Source organism: Arvicola amphibius, chromosome 2 (genome assembly GCF_903992535.2).
Source record: "Arvicola amphibius chromosome 2, mArvAmp1.2, whole genome shotgun sequence".
NCBI lineage: Eukaryota > Metazoa > Chordata > Mammalia > Rodentia > Cricetidae > Arvicola > Arvicola amphibius.
Window position 1 is genome coordinate 148,681 of NC_052048.2, and position 21,168 is coordinate 169,848.

Sequence of the window (21,168 nt, forward strand, 5' to 3'; positions counted from 1 at the left end):
AACCAAGAGGGAGGAGCTCACCAAAACATGGATCTTTTAAAGGTATTTTGTACCCTGGAGGGGTCACGCCCCTCAGACAAGGGATTGGTCAGCTACCCCATCATCTCCCCCTTTTGTCTAAATAAGACAGATTCAAAACCAAATACAACTATATACAATGGGAACAGATAATATAAAATTACAAGAAGCAATTACAACAATATTAAGCAAGGAACATATAACAGAAGTTTTACTAAGCATTCTACTTCAAGGAGTCTAAATAATGTAGAGGGTAGCTATAATTATCTAATCTTCAACCCTATCAAAGATCTGAGAAGGGAAGTAATATTACTTAAGCAACCAGGAAGCACAAACGAGAAACTTCCAAAATGTGCAACAGATGACAGAGACAACTGACTACCTGGGCAATCACCCAAAGTCTCGTTAGCAATGTTGAGGCAACCAACTTTGGCTAAGGCCTAATACAACTGACATACCATTTTTCAAAGGCAAGGAACCTTCAGTAGAACTCTCCTAGCCTGTCTTGGCAAGATAAGACAATCCTGTTTTATCCACTTATGGATATTCTGTATCTTTGTTAGTAGTCAAGGTATGGGCTTTTCTTTGCCCAAAGGCCAGTTCTGCCAAGAAGAAGACAAGCTCCCAGTGGAGTGTCTTTGGTGCTCAACATTCTCTCAGGAGTAGAGCAGTGTTGCCAGGAGTGATTGTATCTCATAAGTACAAAACTCTAGGTTAGATTAAAGGCCATTTTCCACAGCTCTTCAAAGAGGTCGAAGATTATACTCTCTATAATAGATATAATCTCTATGTATCTAAAAAACCCTGATTATTCAAAATATAAATATGACAAACATGTAATTCTCAATACCTATCTAACTTGAAGACTAAGAGAATAAACAACTGTGCAATAAATGAAGACAATGATTTTCAGTGTAAACAAGGTCATTACATAAATAATATCAGAGGTAGAAATGTACATTGCAATATGGTAAACAGTCATTACATAAATAATATCAGAGGTAGAAATGTACATTGCAATATAGTAAACAATGTCATTACATAAATAATATCAGAGGTAGAAATGTACATTGCAATATGGTAAATTTCTCAATATAACAATTGTTTTAAACAGAGGTAGAAGCATACTCTCATACAATGTTCAATATATCAATATGCAAGAATCACACCAATACAGTTTTCTAAAAACAATAACTCACAAATATCAATCATCCCATCAGACCAGTTAATCCCTCCTTTTTTTCAATATATACACCCCTGAGTCCATATAATACCTCCCCCATCCCCTCGACCCTATATCAACCACCAATTAGTGTCCCTTAACCTGATGGCAAACTCTGTTGGGAGAGGGCGCGTCGTCCTCTATGATTGCTTCCAGCTGACATGGGGGCGACGTTCTTCTCAGGGGGTTCTGTGAAAGCAAATGATGGTAAAATACCCAGGTTAACATTTGATCTAAGAAAACTGTATCTAGCCTCTGAATGTTTTGAGGAGATCTGGCCAGAATGTTGTCAAAAATATGCACCATTCAAAAGTGTCCTGTGCAGTTGGTACCAAAAAAACAGATCTAATTTTAGTGCTATTAAAAACATGACATCATAGTAACTAGGTGGAGTTGATGTTGTGGGGCCCCATCTTCATCCTGGAAACTTCAAAGATTACTGAAGGAAAATTTGTTGTTTGATATGGAAAAGGTAAACATTATCTACAAAGACTCTGATATATGATTTCATTCTCTGTCCTGGGTCTTGAACCCTGTACCAAGCCTTTAGGCTGCTGTAGTACATATGGATAAGGTGTGTTCATCATAATTAGCTAGTTCTAGAGGATCAGAAAAAAGTCCTTCACCTAGAATTTGATCTAGGGTAGTGTCAATTCCCTTCGCTCTTTCCTGCTGTTCTAAAAGTCTAGCCTCTTGTCTGAACATACACTTCCCATTTTATTGAGATCTGCTCTCTAGAACCACAGAGATCAAATGAATCCAAACGTGGGGACTGACTTTGTTGCTGATAGACCATGTTTTTAGCATCTCTTTAACAAAGGAGCTATATATCCCAAAATTCATAACAGCCTGTTTAATTTCTTTGAGATCATTCATACGGATGGGTTCCCATGTATGTTCCTTGATGAGCCTGGGGATTTTAGAACCAGTCACCTTCTCTGTTGCTATTACTGGAAAGGCAGGTAGAGCTTTATGGAAATTATCCCAGAGAGTTTTATTCACTGATGGGGTTAAGATTTTCCTTTGTACCATTTGTTCCTGTTCATCAGAGTCTATAATTTCCTCAATCTTTTCAAATCTGTTTACCATTGCCTTCTGCAAGGCCTGAATCTCTTGTCCAGAATTATGTTCCAAGGCCTTCATAGAGGATTCTAAGATATGAAGTTTGTCCAATACAGATAATATCTCATCCTTGGATAGAATTTTCATGGCATGAATTGTGCCATCTTGTATTGAAATTCTGTCCATTAATCTTTCATAGCCCTTTGATAAAGTCTTATTAATACATTCAACGGTTCAAATCTTCTCAGATAATGTTTCAATTCCTACAGACAGGGACTGAAATTTATGGTTCAAATCAGCTGTTCCCTCCTCCATAGCAATGAATTTTTTCTGAATTACAGACTTAACCTGTTGCAAATTTTGCTCAATTGAGAGTCAAATCAGACAAAGATCTATTCCTTTCCTCGAGAACTTCAAACTGTTTCTTGATGTGGTTATTGTCAATCTGAATTGTTTTTGAAATTGCCTCAACCATTTGGAAGTTGTCTCTCAAAACAGTCGTGCCCTTCCTTAATTTTTCAACTTCTGCCTTAAGAATCCTGGATTCATACTGTAAGGACTCTATCATTTTCCTATTGTCCAACCACGTTAAAATGAAAAAAATAAAGATAAGAAAGATACCAAGCCCTGTAAATATCCAACCAAAGGAAACCTCATTCGCATCGCTCCATAATTCAGTCATTGTGCAATCAAACAAGCTATAAATTTTTTCAGCAGTGATATTATCAGACATTTTCAATCAGATCTGTATTTATTTTTATGTATTTATGTATTTATTTATTTATTTTTAATAGAAAGAAATTTTACCTGTAATGACTGTTGCCTGCCAGTAGATGGCAGGGTGCACCTGAATCCACGTGGCTGAGAAAGTCAGACCCAGAAAGGAAATTCTAAAAAATAGAAGCTCACAGACCATGCACTGGGTGGATTATAAAATGGGCAGAGAGGCGGAGTCAGAATCACAGGTAGCCTCAAAGCCAGTCGCCTGTGTAAGAACGCGCAGGGTGCAGGGGCCTGAGCTCCCTTAGCTTGAATGCGCTGTGAAAGCTGCCTGAGTTATATAGCAAGCTAGCAGGCCAGGTGGGTATGGTGCACAGTCCGGTTGGGCGGGGCTGAAGCTGCCAAGTTGTGGCTGTGCACCAAGTATTTGTGGGGTGCCTGGCAATCGAGCCAGGCGAGCATTGTGCCTGTGAGCTGTGAGTGAACCGCTCTGCTATTGTCTGGCGGTCAGGCAAAAAAAAAAAAGCCTCACATGGGCACCAAAATGTAGCCTGTGTGGTCAGCCGGCAATGGGAAATAACCAAACTAGCCTTATATGAAATACTCAGCTTAAATAAATGGGAGAAACTTACAGAGTCAAAGTTCCAGTGAAGAGCAGGGAACCAAGAGGGAGGAGCTCACCAAAACATGGATCTTTTAAAGGTGTTTTGTGCCCTGAAGGGGTCACGCCCCTCAGACAAGGGATTGGTCAGCTACCCCATCACTTGTAGAGAAAAATAAGCTAAGGTCAAGCTTTTATACTTAGTATGAATACTCCACGTCATTTATCAGGAGCTGACATTTCAAAGAAAATCTGACTACACAATACACATAAATGTCATAAATAAGTAAAAAAAATTCTTCTACTGTCTGTCCTAATGCAATTTCAAATGCTATTTGCATTTATTAAAATACATTTTTCTTAGAGAAAAAATGATAAAGAATTATGCAAAGTCGGAAGAATATGAAGAGTAAGTTGTTAGTAGTTTAAATTGAGAGGGATACAGAAATTGTTAGCACTGAATACTGACATTTGAAGATCCCTTGTCACCTACTGTGGATGTAATTCATGTTAGGTAATTATTCTGTTTTGAGATAGAGATATGGCATTTATGTTAAAGAAAAATAATCAAGCCAGGCGGTGGTGGCGCACGCCTTTAATCCCAGCACTCAGGAGGCAGAGGCAGGCGGATCTCTGAGTTCGAGGCCAGCCTGGTCTACAAGAGCTAGTTCCAGGACAGACTCTAGAAACTACAGGGAAACTCTGTCTCAAAAAACCAAAAAAAAAAAAAAAAAAAAAAAAAAAAAAAAAAAAAAAGAAAAAAAATCAATTCCTCTTAAACTCATAGACTTTTAAACTGGTGCTGTTTGAGTCCCATTATTCACAATTGTTTCATGAGTCACATAATTTCTACTTTTTAACATGAAGTATAAACAGATTTGAGTGTGTACAAATCAATGCTTAAGAACTGTACAATCTGACAGACTATTTGGCTTGTCCCACCTCTAAAATGATGTAAGAGACAATTTTTAATTTTTCTCTCAAACAGCAATGTGAAGACTGCATCCCCTTTGTTAAAGTGATCTTCAAGCAACTTTCACATTTTGTGAAGATACACGATGTTTTTGACCTCTAGAAACTCTACTTTGATTCTTGACTTATGAGATAAGCTATAGATTTTCTCCCAAACCTATAAATCCAGTGTTCTGGATGTTAAGAGAGAAAGTTTGCTATGAATTCAAGTTCACCCTTGGCTACAGAATGAAAAAGACACCCCAACCCAAAGCCACAAATGCTAGAGGTACACAAGCTCAAGAATCTTAGGGTGAGTACAAAGTATTCAAATTAGCATATACTTTAAATAAAGGTTCTCATAAACTGTTTTGTTTTGAGGAATAGTCTTTGATAGTTTATTTCTCAAACAATACACTTATCACATAGGGATTAATGTAAGCATTCCTTATGAAAGAACCAATATTCTATTATGTTTGGTGAGCACCCACGCATTTTGCTTAAGGTCCTGAGAGAAACCTTGTATTCCATTCACTTTACAGCACTCTTCTCCCTTTAAATACAGTGTTAAGTGAAATCATCATCAGATAGAAACCTGATCATTCAAAAGAAAAATAACATCCATGAACACATAAAATTAAAAAAATATTGAATATGAAAGACAAAACATAAAAATCTTTCTAGTGGCAGACATTTAAAATTTAAAAGAACCCCCTTTTGGAAAAATTAAGCTCTTTCTAACTATATTAATAAAAAGTGTTTAAACATTCAATTGTTCAAGCACAAAAAAATGTGTTATAAACTCATGCATGAAGAAATCATAAAAACCCAGGGGAATAAGAATCAGTCTCCCAGGCTGGTGACATCTAAGAGAAATCTTTATAAATCCATTGACAACACAGGAGGAAGCCTTGGCTTCTTCACTTTTCTTGCACACTGTGACGATGCTGAGATCAGAATACAAGAAGCAATGCTAACAAGATTTGCATTAACTTCCAGAATCACTGTTTTCTCTCTCAGGTGTACAGGGGAGTCAGATACAAATGGAATTTTGTTACCTACTGGATGGACTTCTCCAGAAATGATAGGTGATACCTAACTTTAAACTTTTCACATATGTGATACATGGTGATCTAATTAAGGTACATTTCAACATTTTCACTGATGGAGTTAAGTTTACCTGGAGTGCTTTAAGTGTGGATGCTGTATGTCAGGCTACTCTTTAAAACAAACAGGAAGCATATGACAAACAGCTGCGTGTATGCGGTTCCACACACGCTGGTGTTCAGTCTCCTCATCCTTAATGTGAATATTATGATTATGGGTAATGAATATATTAGTGGTTAAAATGGTATCTTCAGAGCTCAGAGTCCAGTGCTTGTCAACTAATAATTCCTCAGGTAACTAAAACTCTGTTGTCAGAGTGGGATCTCTTTCCTTTCTTCTCTTCTTTCTTCCTTTCTCTTGAACATCTGCTTCTTTAAGTCTAATGAAATTAGACACATTTTCAACTTGTCATCTTGAAGTTGAATGCAAGTAACAGATAAATGTCATATGTGCTGTTCTTTGATTAGCTCTCCACTAGTAGTTAATTTGTTTAAAAAACATTTTTAGTAAGTAATTCAATAGTAAGTAATGTACTAAGTAAGTGCTTTGACTGTTCTGATATTATTGATTAGAAAATAGTATATATGAAGATTTGTAAAGACACAGGAGCCGGGTTAGTTGGGGTGTTGTTTTTACTACATAGCTATTGACAGAGAATGTAAAATGTACGTTTCCATAACTGAACACTAGGTTTGGTACAGGGAAGGACACTAAATCAAGAAGAGTGCGTTAAGTCAGTGTCAAGGCTGCTGATTGAAGAATACTCACTTATCTTTTTTTTTTTTGCTAGTTAAATGTCTATTTTATTTTATTTTATTTTATTTTTCTCATTTTTTTATTCAAGATTTCCATCTCCTCCCCTCCTCCTCCCTCTTCCCTCCCCTCCCTTCCACCCATACTCCCACTCCACCCCTCTCCAAAGACAAAGAGCCATCAGGTTTCCCTTCACTATGTTAAGTCCAAGGTCCTCCCCGCTCCCCCTAAGTCCAGGAAGGTGAGCAACCAAACTGACAAGGCTCACAGTGAGGAGAGGGTGCCAGAAATGTCCAGATCCTATTGTCATACTCATGAATATCTTGCATATCACCATAGAACCTTCACCTGGCAGAAAATGACAGAGCCCCACATAGGAGCACCAGACTGAGCTCTCAAGGTCCTGATGAGAGGCAAAAGGAGGGAGATCATGAGCAAGGAAGCCAGGACCGCGAGGAGTGCTTTTACCCATTGAGATGGTGGGACAGATCTAACAGGAGACCACCAAGTCCAGTCGGAATGGGACTGATGGGCTCACTTATCTTCTCTAGGTGCTAGAGAGTGTCTCTGACCTGTTCAGAAAATTCAATCATTTGAAGATATGAACTTCTTCAGTTCTCATGATTGTGGTAACCCAGAAAGAAAAAGAGAAGATTTAGAATTCCATTTGCAAGGCAATTAGAGGGTTCCGTGAAGTCCTTACTTGTTTGCCAGAAGCAGTAAGACAAACAGAGCTGCAGTAAGAAAAGAGCTAGTGTTCTGAAGAAAATTGTTTCCCCAAGAGAGGCAGTAAAGAGTTTGCTTAGCTACACAGTAATAATCTTTTTAGTGTTAGATAATAATATTAGGTAAAAATATGTCGACTTTGTAGAATTTTACCATAAAGTCAATTCAAGTAACTTTTAAATTCATGATTATTCTTAGTGACCACAATAATAAGTTTTTCATTTGAAATCTACTTAAAAGCATCTATTCAGATGATAGTTCTAAATGCTTTATATACTTTACAGTTAGCAAAGACATTCTACGATCTTCTGATATATTAATGCTATCAGAAGCTCTGTTGCTAAAAGAATGGGAGGGGAGTAATTTGCAATGTGGACAGCAGGACACGGGAGTCACACTTCCTATGTTCACTACTCCAGAACATGACTCAGTGGCCACAGTTATCCAGTGAGAGATTCTGAGCAGGACAAGAAATAAGACTAGGTTCTCACCGTGCCTGGTTGTTACAGAAAAGAAAGCAATGGAAAGAAATACAGAGAAAATGAGTTGGGTCTTTTATAAAAATATGGAAGTGGAAGTCAAAGACCAAATGAAAGTGTTAAATGGTTGAATTTATGGTATTGATATTTATGGAAGTATTATACTATTTCAAAACACTAGTAATATTATATGAACTGAGAAGTCTGTATTTAGGACTATATTTTTATATGCCTACCACCTTATGCATGCAAAAACAAATAAAGAAAGGAAAGGCCATGAATCTAAAATTGAGAAATAATGGGTATATAAAATACTATGGAGGGAGGAAAGTGAGGGGAAATGATATAATTATAATATAATCTCAAAAATAAAATTAATAATTTTAAAAAGGATAAATATTACTGCCAGATGTTATGTGTTTACCCAGTTGGTTTCAGTTTTGCTAGTGAAAGATCTTCAAACCTCATAGTCTTTTACAGAAATTTAAAGGAAGATAAATTTTACAGGCTTTGATGTTAGGTATTTGCTTCAAAGATACAGTATCCATCCATGTTATAAAGAAAGTCTCATTTTATGTGTTTCCTTTAATTAAATTTAAATACATTTAATTATTCATGAGTGAATACTTAATTTGCCTTTATATTTTTACTTAGTTTACTGTTAAAGAGCTTGAGATTTTTATATTATTAGTGCTTTATTATTGCTTTGTCTATAGTTTATGGTGTCAGTTTATATTGTAACAGTCTTCTGTATGTAGCCAGTTTATCATCAGGTTTGTAGATATTTTTCTGTCTTCAACATTTTTGAGACATTATATTTTAATGCAAATTTTCTTAATTTAAACTCATTTTAGAGTATAATTTTGTGTCTTGGTATGCTAATAAAAAGAGTATAAACATGTTTGTGCTTCTAAATTAGTTTGTTGATTGTAGTAAGGAGGCCACTAGTTAGTTCCCAACCACCTTGCTAGTTTAGACCCGAAATAATCACAGAGAAACTGTACTAATTAAATCACTGCTTGGCATATTAGCTCTAGCTTCTTATTAGCTAACTCTTACATATTAATATAACCCATCTCCATTAATCTGTGTGTTGCCATGTGGCAGTGGCTTGCCAGCAAAATTTCAGCATGACTGTCTCTAGCAGAGGCTCCATATTTCTCTCTGATTCCGCCCTTCTTTCTCCCAGAATACAGCATAGCTTTTCTGCCTAGTTCTGTTCTTCCCTGCCATAGGATCAAAGCAGTTCTTTATTCATTAACCAACAAAATCAACACATAGACAGAAGGACCTCCCTCACAATTGATTTATTTTCATTAATTATTATTTGAGTGGATCAATTTTATAATAATTAGTGTAATTTTGAAAATGTCATTTTATTTTATTTTTTCATGGGTATGTGTGTTGGTCTTTTTGTTATATGCACTTATATGCAGGAATCAATAAAAACTAGAGGAAGGAATTGGATCCCTTATTTAATGTTATGGAGGATTAAAAGGCTTGACTTGGGTGTTGGGAACTGTATCTAATAACTGAGAAGTACAATAAGTGTTCTTCACCATTGAGCAATCTCAAACCCCTAAAATGGATTTAAAACTAACAATTTTTCTTTGATTGACTCAGATTTCACCAGTTTATATATGTAAAAAGTGTTTAAATATTCAATATTTTATATTAATTTTTTACTAAAATGTTTTAGAATATATTGATAAGAGCTATGAATTTGTCTTGGTGTGGTGGCACAAGCTTGATACATCAGCTTCTAGAGAGAGAAGAGATCTGAAATTTAAAGTCATCCTAGTCTAAGTGGTGTGTTTGAGTACAGCCTTGGCTGCAAGAGACCTTGTCACCCTCTTATCCTCCAGTACCGTCCTTATCATAAAATATAGACTCCTTTGTCTGTCATGGACCCAAAACACTGAAGTCTAGTAGTTCAATAATTGGAAAATGACTACTCTACAGAGAGTCTTTCTCTCGTTTGTTTAATAATAGAAAATAAGCTGCTTTTCTTTCTACTTAACATTTTGTTTATGTTAGCATGCTCATTTTATACAGTTTAGAAGGTTGCAGGATATAACTCACATAGTTTTTCATGATTCAGACATTCTGCTTTACTGTGAATATTTGTGTCAAGACCATGAAATAAATATAAACCATACTTATCTAAACATTTTATTTATATTTAGCTTAATTTTTAAATGCAACCTCCTTTATTTTGTGGGAGTAAATCTGTATTATGCCCAGTGCTTAGATCAATTATGGTTTCAATAGTTTAAAATCAAAACTGTTGTGATCATAAACCGTGATTATATTATATTTATTTTCCATAGTGTTTGTGTTAGCATGAGGTTTGGAAGTCATTCACTGGACAAATGATGCTGTCATTTTGTTTGCAATAAAAAACATTGAATATCTTAATTATAATTGGAAATATTAAGCAAAATTCACTTATTTTTAAAATTAGCACAGGGCTATATTTTCTTTGGAACTTTCCAATTTCTAATTACAGGAAGGCTCATGGAGGGGTAGCTGACTTGCATCATTAATTTTAAAGAACATGTAAAGGTATTGTGAAATGAAGCTGTCATAGCTCACTGAAACATATAAAAATAATTTACCATGTGAATAAATATGAAGAAAAATTATTGTCAGTTTTGACCATATGTGAGCAAGAATTATAGCTAAAAGTGTTTTAATTTCTCTCTAATTATATATGATAACTTATTTCTAACACTCATTTTCATCTATGCTTCTGATTCCATCCTTATTTTTGTGACATTTCCCTAAAACACTTAGGATATATCTTCCTGTAAAATTCATATAGAATATGATTGGGCATCTCTTGGGTAAATTCCCAATAGTGGGATTGCTGGGTCCTGGGGTAGGTTGATCCCAAATTTCCTGAGAAACCTCCACACTGCTTTCCAAAGCGGTTGCACAAGTTTGCATTCCCACCAGCAATGGATGAGTGTACCCCTTACTCCACATCCTCTCCAGCAAAGGCTATCATTGGTGTTTTTGATTTTAGCCATTCTGACAGGTGTAAGATGGTATCTCAGCGTTGATTTGATTTGCATTTCCCTGATTGCTAAGGAGGTTGAGCATGCCCTTAAGTGTCTTTTGGCCATTCGAACTTCTTCTGTTGAGAATTCTCTGTTCAGATCAGTGCCCCATTTTTTAATTGGGTTAATTAATATTTTAAAGTCTAGTCTCTTGAGTTCCTTATATATTTTGGAGATCAGGCCTTAATGTGGCTGACGGTGGAGGAGGACTGAGAAACCAAGGACAATGGCAATGAACATGAACTCTACAGCATGGACGGGCTCACTGTGAGCCTTGTCAGTTTGGTTGCTCACCTTCCTGGACTTAGGGGGAGCTGGGAGGACCTTGGACTAAACATAGTGAAGGGAACCCTGATGGCTCTTTGTCTTTGGAGAGGGGTGGAGTGGGGGTATGGGTGGAAGGGAGGGGAGGGAAGGGGGAGGAGAAGGGGAGGAGATGGAAATCTTGAATAAAAAAATGAGAAAAAAAATTCATATAGAATAAATCATAAGGCTTCTAGAATATCGGGAACATAGAGTGACCCTATCTACCGTAGTGTAAAAGGGAAGAGATTTGGATCTTAGAGTATGGCATAGCTGTTGTTTTCCTATACGTTTTCACTGTGTGAAATGTTGAGGTTCATTCTAACATTTAATACACTGGTATCATGCCTTAATATCTTCTTACTAAACTTCTTTGTCCATCCTGCCTTAGCTCTGAAGGACAAGTGGTAATCTAAGTAGTGATCATCTTAATTTATAATAAATGCCTACTGCCTGATCCAGTGATTTTATAGGATTTGTTTCAGATCACTGCTTTCTTGGCTATGGTGAGTGAATGGAGGTTTAGTGCATATGTCTTTTGTGGAACTGACCTTATGACAGTATCTAAATAACTGTTGTAAAATAAATAAATAAATAAGTGATCATATAGCAGAATTACAAATGTGAAGTAATGTTGGTTATTGAAACATCTCAGTTTTTTTCAGAATAAACACATTGTTCTTATATACAAAATATTTGTAGCAGTAAACATGCATGCCTAAAATACATGGACATGAATATGTATATGAATGTATATTCACACATGAGAATAATTCACAGGAAAAGATATATCTTTTGGATTGTAACTATCCGAGGAAAACAAATCAGAAAACCTGAATATTTACACAGAAGATTTGTAGAAACACTTATTACGGATGAAACAGTCAATGTTTTTTGTTACTTAATTACTTCTAGCATTGTAATAAAATGCTTCCATGAGTAACATGTTGATGTTTTTTCATATTTGAACATTTAATACCCGGAGATTAGCAGTTAAGACATTGTGGCATGTTTTATATAAATGCTTATGAGCTTCAGTGGATGTATCTTGGTAAATAATTAAGTTGAAAGTCTCTAAATTTGTTTGAGGTAGAGCTTCTCTTTTTACCTGTGTATTGTCATGAATTTTCATTCATAGCTGATTGGCCCTTGTCCTTCTGTTTCTTTATCATTGACTCTGTCGACTTTATTGCAATGCCTCATTTGCAAAAGGGCTAAGGAGGACTATGCTTTATCCTTTAGAGGGTGAAAGAGATTATAAAGAACACCCATTTCCTGAAGTTCTTACAAAGGAGGAAAATCTCATTCTCCACATTGTTGATTCTGTGGAGACATCATAGATGGTAAAGTTTGTGTCTTTATAGTCCTAGGTTGAGCTGCCTTTCTTTGTTTGATCATAAAAGTTATTATGATAACTATTGCAAAATTAAAATACACTAACCACTGTGACATATCGCTGACTAGGTACTAAAATCTGGAGAAACTGCTTTTATTTTGCAGTATTTCACTTATCTATTATGAAAACAGGATAAGTTTTGCAACGTTCTTATGCTATAATATGATAAATTTAATGAAATTTCCAACATTCCATCATGTGCATAAAGAGAAGTACTACATACTTTCCCAATTTTTTATAAAGAACACATTAATTTATTAGAAGTTCCAATAAATTCAGACATTTACAAACATTTAAACTGAATATGATTTTGAACTGTACTCTAAGATATATTTTGCCTGTTCTGGTGGTAGATGAGGCAGGGCTCTGATCAGATAATGAGGACTTACATTCTGATGTATATTTATGTTTGGAAAAGGTTAAAATGCATTTCAGTGCGACATTTCAAAAAGCTCATAAAGACGGATGAAAGCTGACCCTTTAAAGTTAGACTATTGACTCTTTTCTCACCAAAGTAGATACTATTATCACCAATACTTTAAATGTGACTACTTAAAGTATTTAATAATTTATCTCAATTTCAGCACTTTGTTATGCAACTATACTTTTAAAAATGTATGATATACTTTTTAAACGGCAAAACAAAGAAACATCAGCTTGTACATAATAATTTCATAAACTTGAATGTGAAACTGTTGTCTCATATTTCAGATTCACATGAAAAGATTTTTCTTCAGTATCTCCTTGACAATAATGCAAAACCAGAGCATTGTCACAGAGTTCATACTCCTTGGGCTTTCACAGAATGCAGAAGTTGAGAAAATATTGTTTGTTGTATTTTTGTTGATCTACCTTGCAACTCTTTGGGGCAACATGATAATCGTGGTGACCATTATCTACAGCCCTGCACTGCTGGTTTCCCCCATGTACTTCTTCCTGATATTCCTGTCCTTATTGGATGCATGCACTTCTTCTACAGTCACACCCAAGATGATTGTAGACTTCTTCTATGAGACAAAGACCACTTCCTTTGAATGTTGCATGACACAACTCTTTGCTATCCACTTCTTCACTGGAATAGAGGTGATTGTCCTGTCAGCCATGGCCTATGACCGTTATGTGGCCATTTGCAAGCCGTTACACTATTATTCCGTTATGACCCGAAGGCTCTGTGGTATTTTGGTGGCAATATCCTGGATTGGAGGCTTCTTGCATTCTATCATACAAGTTACTTTCACTTTGCAACTGCCATTCTGTGGGCCTAATGTCATTGATCACTACATGTGTGACTTGTTCCCATTACTAAAACTTGCCTGTACTGACACACACATATTTGTCATTTTGGTGTTTGCTAACAGTGGATCTATCTGCATCATAATCTTCTCTATTTTGCTTGTCTCCTATGGTGTCATATTGTACTCTCTGAGAGCCCACAGCTCTGAAGGGAGACTGAAAGCTCTCTCTACCTGTGGATCCCATATTACTGTTGTGCTTTTGTTCTTTGTGTCATGCATATTAATATATGCACGACCTACGTCTTCCTTCTCTTCTGAAAAAAATGCACTTGTATTTGCTACCATCATTACACCACTTCTGAATCCTATAGTTTACACTTTCAGGAATAAGGAAATGAAGACTGCTATCCAGAAAATGTGGAAGAAAATAATAATGGCTTCTGATGACTATTAAAATATTTCACTTTCAATTGTGGAGAGACATCCTGGTGTTTAAGAGCTTAGGTTGTACAAACAAAAAATATTATTAAAGAATTTCAGCACACAAGTAAAGTTAGACATAATAGCACACTTTTCACAAAACGCTGGTTAAGAGAGTTAGTGTAGAGCCCAAGTGCCTTACCAAAACAAGTGAGACCACGTTTCACTGAAGATCTTGTCTTAAGGAAATGAGGTAGAGAGAGTAATAAATACAGTCAGGGCCTTACTTTTTCTAAGCTTGCATGTGGACAGGTACACATACCATCAACCTCTCATTTGTGTACACATATACATACTAGTCATATACACACACACACGTAAACACAAAGATCAATAATTACATTTACAAAACTAAACAAAACATTTAAGAAGTCACTAATGGGACAAGTATTTTGTGAATTAGTCATTTTGAAAAGATGGCATCATTTTATATAAGATGCATTAACCTTGGAGTGGGAAATCTGTGTTTCTGAGATCATTTTCACTATTAATTGATTAATTAATATTAGTTTGTGAAAGTTAAAGCTAGTTTAATTTTATACTTTTGAAAATTGAGTTATTTTGGAAAGCACTGGAAGGGGTAGAGTTATTCTACTAAATAAATATGTATTTGATTTAAGAGACAGAAATGTTTGTAAATGCTCCAAGTAAAATGGGTCCACACATGACATTGTGAGAATTCAAAATCTAGAAATGCATAAGCTCATAGGTAAAGCATAGGCAAAACTTCTAAGTGATGCTGGATCATTTAAACAGTGGGTTTATTAATGCCTAGAGGAAAGTTGAGTTAGGTCTTAAATTTCTAAAAGGGTTAGTCAATTAATATTTATAAGGAGTGATGTGACTATGCTTCTTGAATGAGTCATGGATTTGATTTTCTGGGATAAAACCAAGGCTACAGTGTAAACCAAAGGCTAATATTGACTGTTACCTAAGATGTACATATACCAAACACATATCTCCTGTCTTAGGGTTTCTATTGCTCTGAGGAGTCACCATGACCATGGCACTTTCTATAAAGGAAATATTTATTTGAGGTGACTGACTGTTTTAGAGGTCTAATTATTATTATCATGGTGGGACATGGCAGCCTGCAGATAAACATGGTGCTGCAGAAGGAGCTGAGAGTGGAGAATGAGCTACATATTGGTCCCACAGGCATCAGGAAGTAAACTGAGGTACTGGGTGTTATCTTGAGTATAGGAGACATCAAAGTCCACCCGCAAAGTGAAGCACTTCATCCAACAATGCCATAACTGCTCTAACAAATTCACACACCCTAGTTGTGTCACTCCCTATGAGCTTATAAAGATCAACTACACATAAACTATCACAACAGAGAAGACTATCAAGAGGAAGCAGATTTGTAACTAAATAAATAAATTTTAATTTATTTTATGATTTTAACATTTATTTTCCCTTTATTTGTTTGGATTTTTGGGGAAATTTCACATATGTAAAAGTATTTGCATCCTCTCATCCATTCCTTCTGTGTTTTTCACTCTTCTCAAATGTGTGCCCTTTTGTTCTCTAATAATTATACTTTATACACATATACACACACATACATAAAACATATAGGTCTATAAAACATGCAGGTCTCAAAGTAGGGATGGCAAAATATTATAAATGGAGGAGAAGGATGGGAAGGGCTAAATAACACTAAGGATGTCTGAAAAATAATAACAAGAGATCATGCTATTAAGAATCTTAAAATATAATACATATGTTTGTATATAAGTACAAATACACATTTTAAATGAAACTTTCTCACCTGAGCTGACAATGTTTTCTACAAAAGCCAATGATGAGCTAACAAAAACATTAGAAGCAGGCATATAAAGTCCTGCTTTGAAGTTGGTTGGAATTTTACAAGAATCTCCCAAAACATGCAGTATATTCCTTATGTCCTTGTTTGCCTCCAGCAGATGAAGGTAAGTTTTTATTGCTGAAGATGGCATGCACTTCAGACACAGGGCTCAGAGACCCTTAAATTGAACTGATATAAATATCTCCTCACTGAAGATTAATTTAACTATAATTACTAGCATGGTATTATGAACCTTAAGGTGCAGTAAGGGTGCACATACCACTGCTGTAACCTAGAAATCTCTATTTGAACTTAATTCCTTCCAATAAGCAAAAAAATCATGCCATGTACCTAAAACTAAGTCAAATAATCATAACTACTGACTTCATTCATCTATGAGGAGAACCTATAACACCTTTCAAAAGCCATCATTTCCTCTAACTACTTTCTAATTACTGTTCACTGTACCCACAGATAAGAAAGTGTATTCATGATTCATCACATGTAAAACATATTTTTGTAACATACTGATATCATTACAGAAAAACAAAATTAATCAGATGTAGATGTTTGGAGCCCAGTCCCAATGAATACATCTATAAAACAATGTCCTGCCTCTAGGGTCAAGATTGCAAAAACCAGAGGATCAGGAAAATCGTTTTGAAACTTTAACTTTGGGTAGTGTCAGAATGCACACCCATAAAATTACACCAACATGATCTCCAAAATAGAACTTAAGAAGGGTGAAACAATAGATGTGCCAAAGTGGATGGAGGGAAGACTATGCAGCCTCAGTTCAACACACTGACCTGCAAGAAGTAAGGAATTCTGAGAGCAGAAGTAGCCTTTTCCAGAGAAGATCTCACCAATTGGTTATCTAATGAAATATGTTGAGCCCCCAAAATTATATATACAAGCAACGTTATACAAACTAGCATAAGATATTTATATTGGGGACATGCAAACCAAGTGAGCTTTTATTCTTTCTTTTTTTTCTTTATTTTTAGTTACATCAGACTTAATGGCAAATATCCACAGTTCTACAGAACAAGGTCAGCAGGCCACATAAGAATGATATACTAATCGTTACGGATGACTTCAGAGCAAGAGTGGGATCTAGAAAAAGAATGGACTATAGTGTCATGGAAATATATGGATTCAGACAAAGGAAAGATAGAAGGGAAAAACTGCTTGACCTCTGCTATGCAAATGATTGGTACATATTGAACACAAAATTCAAGCAGGCAAACATCAAGATGCTGGATGTGGGAATCCCCTGACAAATGCACATACTGCCAAACTAACTGCATTCTGATTAGCAAAAAACTCTTATTTAGCATCTAAAAACAGTTGATAATTTTCTAGTGCTGATTGAATGTCAAATTTCCAGCTTGTTATACCCAACATTCAACTGAAACTTAGGAGAGGCATGCCAGGCAGGATGAACCCGAAGACTGATCATAAAGAACTGATGAAGTCAGCTGTAAGGAGGGAGTATAAAAGAACCACTGAGAAAAAGATGAGGGAAAGTATTAAGTAACCCTTTACAAATATAGAAAGTAAATAGGATAAAATTAAAAGAGCTATACAGGAGGCACCAAAGGAAGCTTGGTTATACAAAAATGGCAACACCGGTAGAATGGCTCAGTTCAGAGATTATAAAACTGGGAGAAGAAAGAAAGAAGCTAAGGAACAACTAAGAGGCAATTCACAGGCAGCAAAGCACCACAAATATCTGTGCATGGAGGTAAAAAAAAGTGAAGATGGATAGAGAGCTGTATATACAAGGTACATGATGATATCAAGGAGGCTAGACTCCATAAAAAACACAGTTTTTTTCTATGACACTTTCAGACAGATAACTGACAGATATGCTCCTCAGATTCAGATGATTAAAGGTGGGCAAGGTCATTTATTAACATAACCAGGGGAAGCAAAACAAAGATGAAGACAATACTCTGACACCCTATATAGTAACCTCAATTCTGTCAATGTAGACTACAATGAGAAACACTCTGGCAGGCACTTAAACACCAGAGATGATGTACATATTTTAAATATTGGCAGGAGCAAGAGAGAGAAAGCTTTCAAGAAAGTGAAATGCAGGAAGACCCCAGGAGTCGAGGGCATCGTTGTGGAAGACCTGGAGGTGGCTACAATAGGATAAGGGGCCAAGGTACTTCTCAGATTCTTCAGAGGCATATGGAAGCATAACATGATTCCCACTGAAAAGAAGCATGCAGTCACAATTCCCATACACAAGAAGAAGGACAAGCTGGACTACTCAATTTATAGGGGCATTAGTTTGTTGTTCCATAGCAGCAAGATATTTTCCTCCATTATCCCTAAAATAATCAAGGGCAGAACAGAGGAAATCATAGCAGAGGCCCAGTGCAGATTCAGAACTAACGGGAGCACAAATGATCAGAACTTTGAGGCAGCTGGCAGAAAAATATGAAGAATTTGCAAAAGACTTATATGTCTGTCACATTTATTTAAGAAAGGCATTCAATAGCATTTGGAGGAAGAGACTTTGGGAAACAATGAGGCTCTACAGATATCCAGTGCAAATCATAAAAATACTAGAAAATGCCTACAAAGATACCTTTACATCAGTCAATGGCTGTGGAGAACTAAATGATTAGTTTAAGACAACCATAGGAGCGTTTCAGAGATGTGTCCTCTCACCACTGCTCTACAATATATTCCTGGATTAATAATAGCAATAATCCTGGAGGATGAGGAGATAGATGTGCATATACTGAATCAATAACGAGTGTTGTGTCAATCATACGTCACTACTTGCTAAAAGTCCAAAGGAGCTGCAGACAATGGTAAATAGAGTGGTGGAAGTAAGTGAATGCTTGGTATGAAAGCAAACATGAAGAAGACTGAGATATAACACATGGTAAGGGCACACAAGGATTTTAACATTGTAATAAAGAATCAGAACCTCAAACAAACAGCAAACTTTGTCTATCTGGGAGAAAACCTCAGTTCAAAGGAGGGAACTACTTCAGATGTCAAGAGGCAGTAGGGGTAGGGAGGATTACATTCCAGGCACTAGAAAAGGTTTGGTAAGCAAAAGACACAATGACAACAATAAGATGACAAGTATATGAGACACTTGTGTTGAGTTGCTGTCTTTAAAACTACGAAACCTGGACTCAGAAACACTCCTCATAACAGTGGCTAAATTTGTTTAAGAGGGCATGACTCAGGAGTGCTCCAAGCAATTTTACCGATAATGAGATATTTAACTGAGCCCTCCCTCAGAATTTGTTTTCAGTTCTTTTGTGGATATTTACCATTAACTCTGGTGTAAGTAGAAAGAAAGAAAGAAAGAAAGAAAGAAAGAAAGAAAGAAAGAAAGAAAGAAAGAAAGAAAGAAAGAAAGGAAGGAAGGAAGGAAGGAAGGAAGGAAGGAAGGAAGAAAGAAAGCAATCAAGCAAGCAAGCTCACTTGGTTTGCATGTCCTCAATTGTTGGGGATGATAGATAGTTTTCAATATAAATATGTAGAGAATTTATTGAAAGGATTTCTGAGGGGAAGGCAACTGAATTTACAAGATAATGGACTACTCATAAATTATAATAGTAATGCCAAGAGTGACATCTTGATGTTGTTAAATTTAACTCTCTGCATTATAAAAGTAAGACATGAGCAGGAAAGTGTTTGTGAACATGTGTAAATTCATATAAATTTCAAATCATGTTTGTTGTAAAACAATATTTTTCAAATAAGGTTGTATTATTAAAATAATTTCAGAATACTTATGTCTTAACTCTAAAATATATTCAGTTATTTCTTATCATTTTCTTTTCAGTGATTCTTTGAGATTTCAATACAAGGTATTTATTTTATTCTTTTCTTGTCCCACATTTTTTTCTGTTCTTTATCTGTGTAGTGTTCACATGCAGGTAATTGGTACCTCATATTCTGATTCTTTTTCATTTACTGGCTCCTTGGTGGAGAAGCCTCATTCACATCTGGACATAGGAAGACAATTCTTTTAATAAACTTTTGAAGGGCGTGGTTGAACGGTAATTAGAATTAACCAGACCAGCTCAAAAACAAGGAATATAATTTAATAATTGGAAAATGGAGACACTCACACGACCGGGGTCCAGCAAGCACCACACAAGCACCATACGCAGCCGAGAGAGACAAAACAAGGGGTGGGCACCTGGATTCCCAGGTCCTTCTTCCCTGGCCCCAGGCAGCCACACCCTAGCCAAATGTGATTGGCTGAGCTTCCCCATCATCTCCCTCGTTTGTCTAAACAAGATCGAACCAAACCCAATACAACTATATACAATAGGAACAGATACCTAATATAAAATTACAAGCAACAAACAATATTAAGTAAGAAACATATAACAAAAGTTTTACTAAGCATTCTATACTTAGTAAAGGAGTCTAAATAATGAACTGAAATTGAGTTTAGCTAAATCATGAGGAGGGTAACTACAATTATCTAATCTTCAACTCTATCAAAGATCTGAGAAGGGAAGTAATATTACTTAAGCAACCAGGAAGTACAAACGAGAAACTTCCAAAATGTGCAACAAATGACAGAGACAACTGACTACCTGGGCAATCACCCAAAGTCTCATTTGCAATGTTGAGGCAACCAACTTTGGCTAAGGCCTAACATAACTGACATACCATTTTCAAAGGCAAGACACGTTTTAGAACTATCTTACCCTGTCTTGGCAGGAAAAGACAATCCTGTTTTTATCCATTTATGGATACTCTGTATCTCTGTCAGTGGTCCAGGTATGGGCTCTTCTTTGTCTAAAGGCCAGTTCTGCCAAGAAGAAGACAAGCTCCAAGTGGAGTGTCTTTGGTGCTCAACATTCTCTCAGGAGTAGAGTGGTGTTGCCAGGAGTGATTGTGTCTCACTACCATGGAACTCTAGGTTAGATTAAAGGCCATTTTCTACAGCTCTTTGAAGAGGTTGAAGATTATACTATCAATACTAAATATAATCTCTACGTATCTAAAGAACCTGACTAGCCTCAATATAAATATGACAAACATATATGACTATTGATTTATAATTCTCGATACCTATTTAACTTGAAGACTAAGAGAATAAACAACTGTGCATAAGAGAATAAACAACTGTGCAATAAATGAGGACAATGACCTCCAAATGTAAACAATGTATATCATTACATAAACAATATATAAGTATCTTATCAGAGGTAGAAATGCACACTGCAATATGGTAAATATAT

General features: G+C 35.9%; 1 protein-coding gene across 1 annotated transcript; it reads left to right on the forward strand.

Annotated features, from left to right (window-relative positions):
* The first annotated feature begins 13,117 nt into the window (after positions 1-13,117).
* Positions 13,118-14,089, forward strand: LOC119807620 (olfactory receptor 4C15-like). Its single transcript, XM_038319697.1, has one exon. The coding sequence runs from the start codon at positions 13,118-13,120 to the stop codon at positions 14,087-14,089; it is 972 nt and encodes a 323-aa protein (XP_038175625.1).
* The last annotated feature ends 7,079 nt before the right edge of the window (positions 14,090-21,168 follow it).

Coding starts and splice junctions, on each gene's coding strand:
- LOC119807620 (XM_038319697.1), top strand. CDS start 13,118: ATGAAAAGATTTTTCTTCAGTATCTCCTTGACAATAATGCAAAACCAG.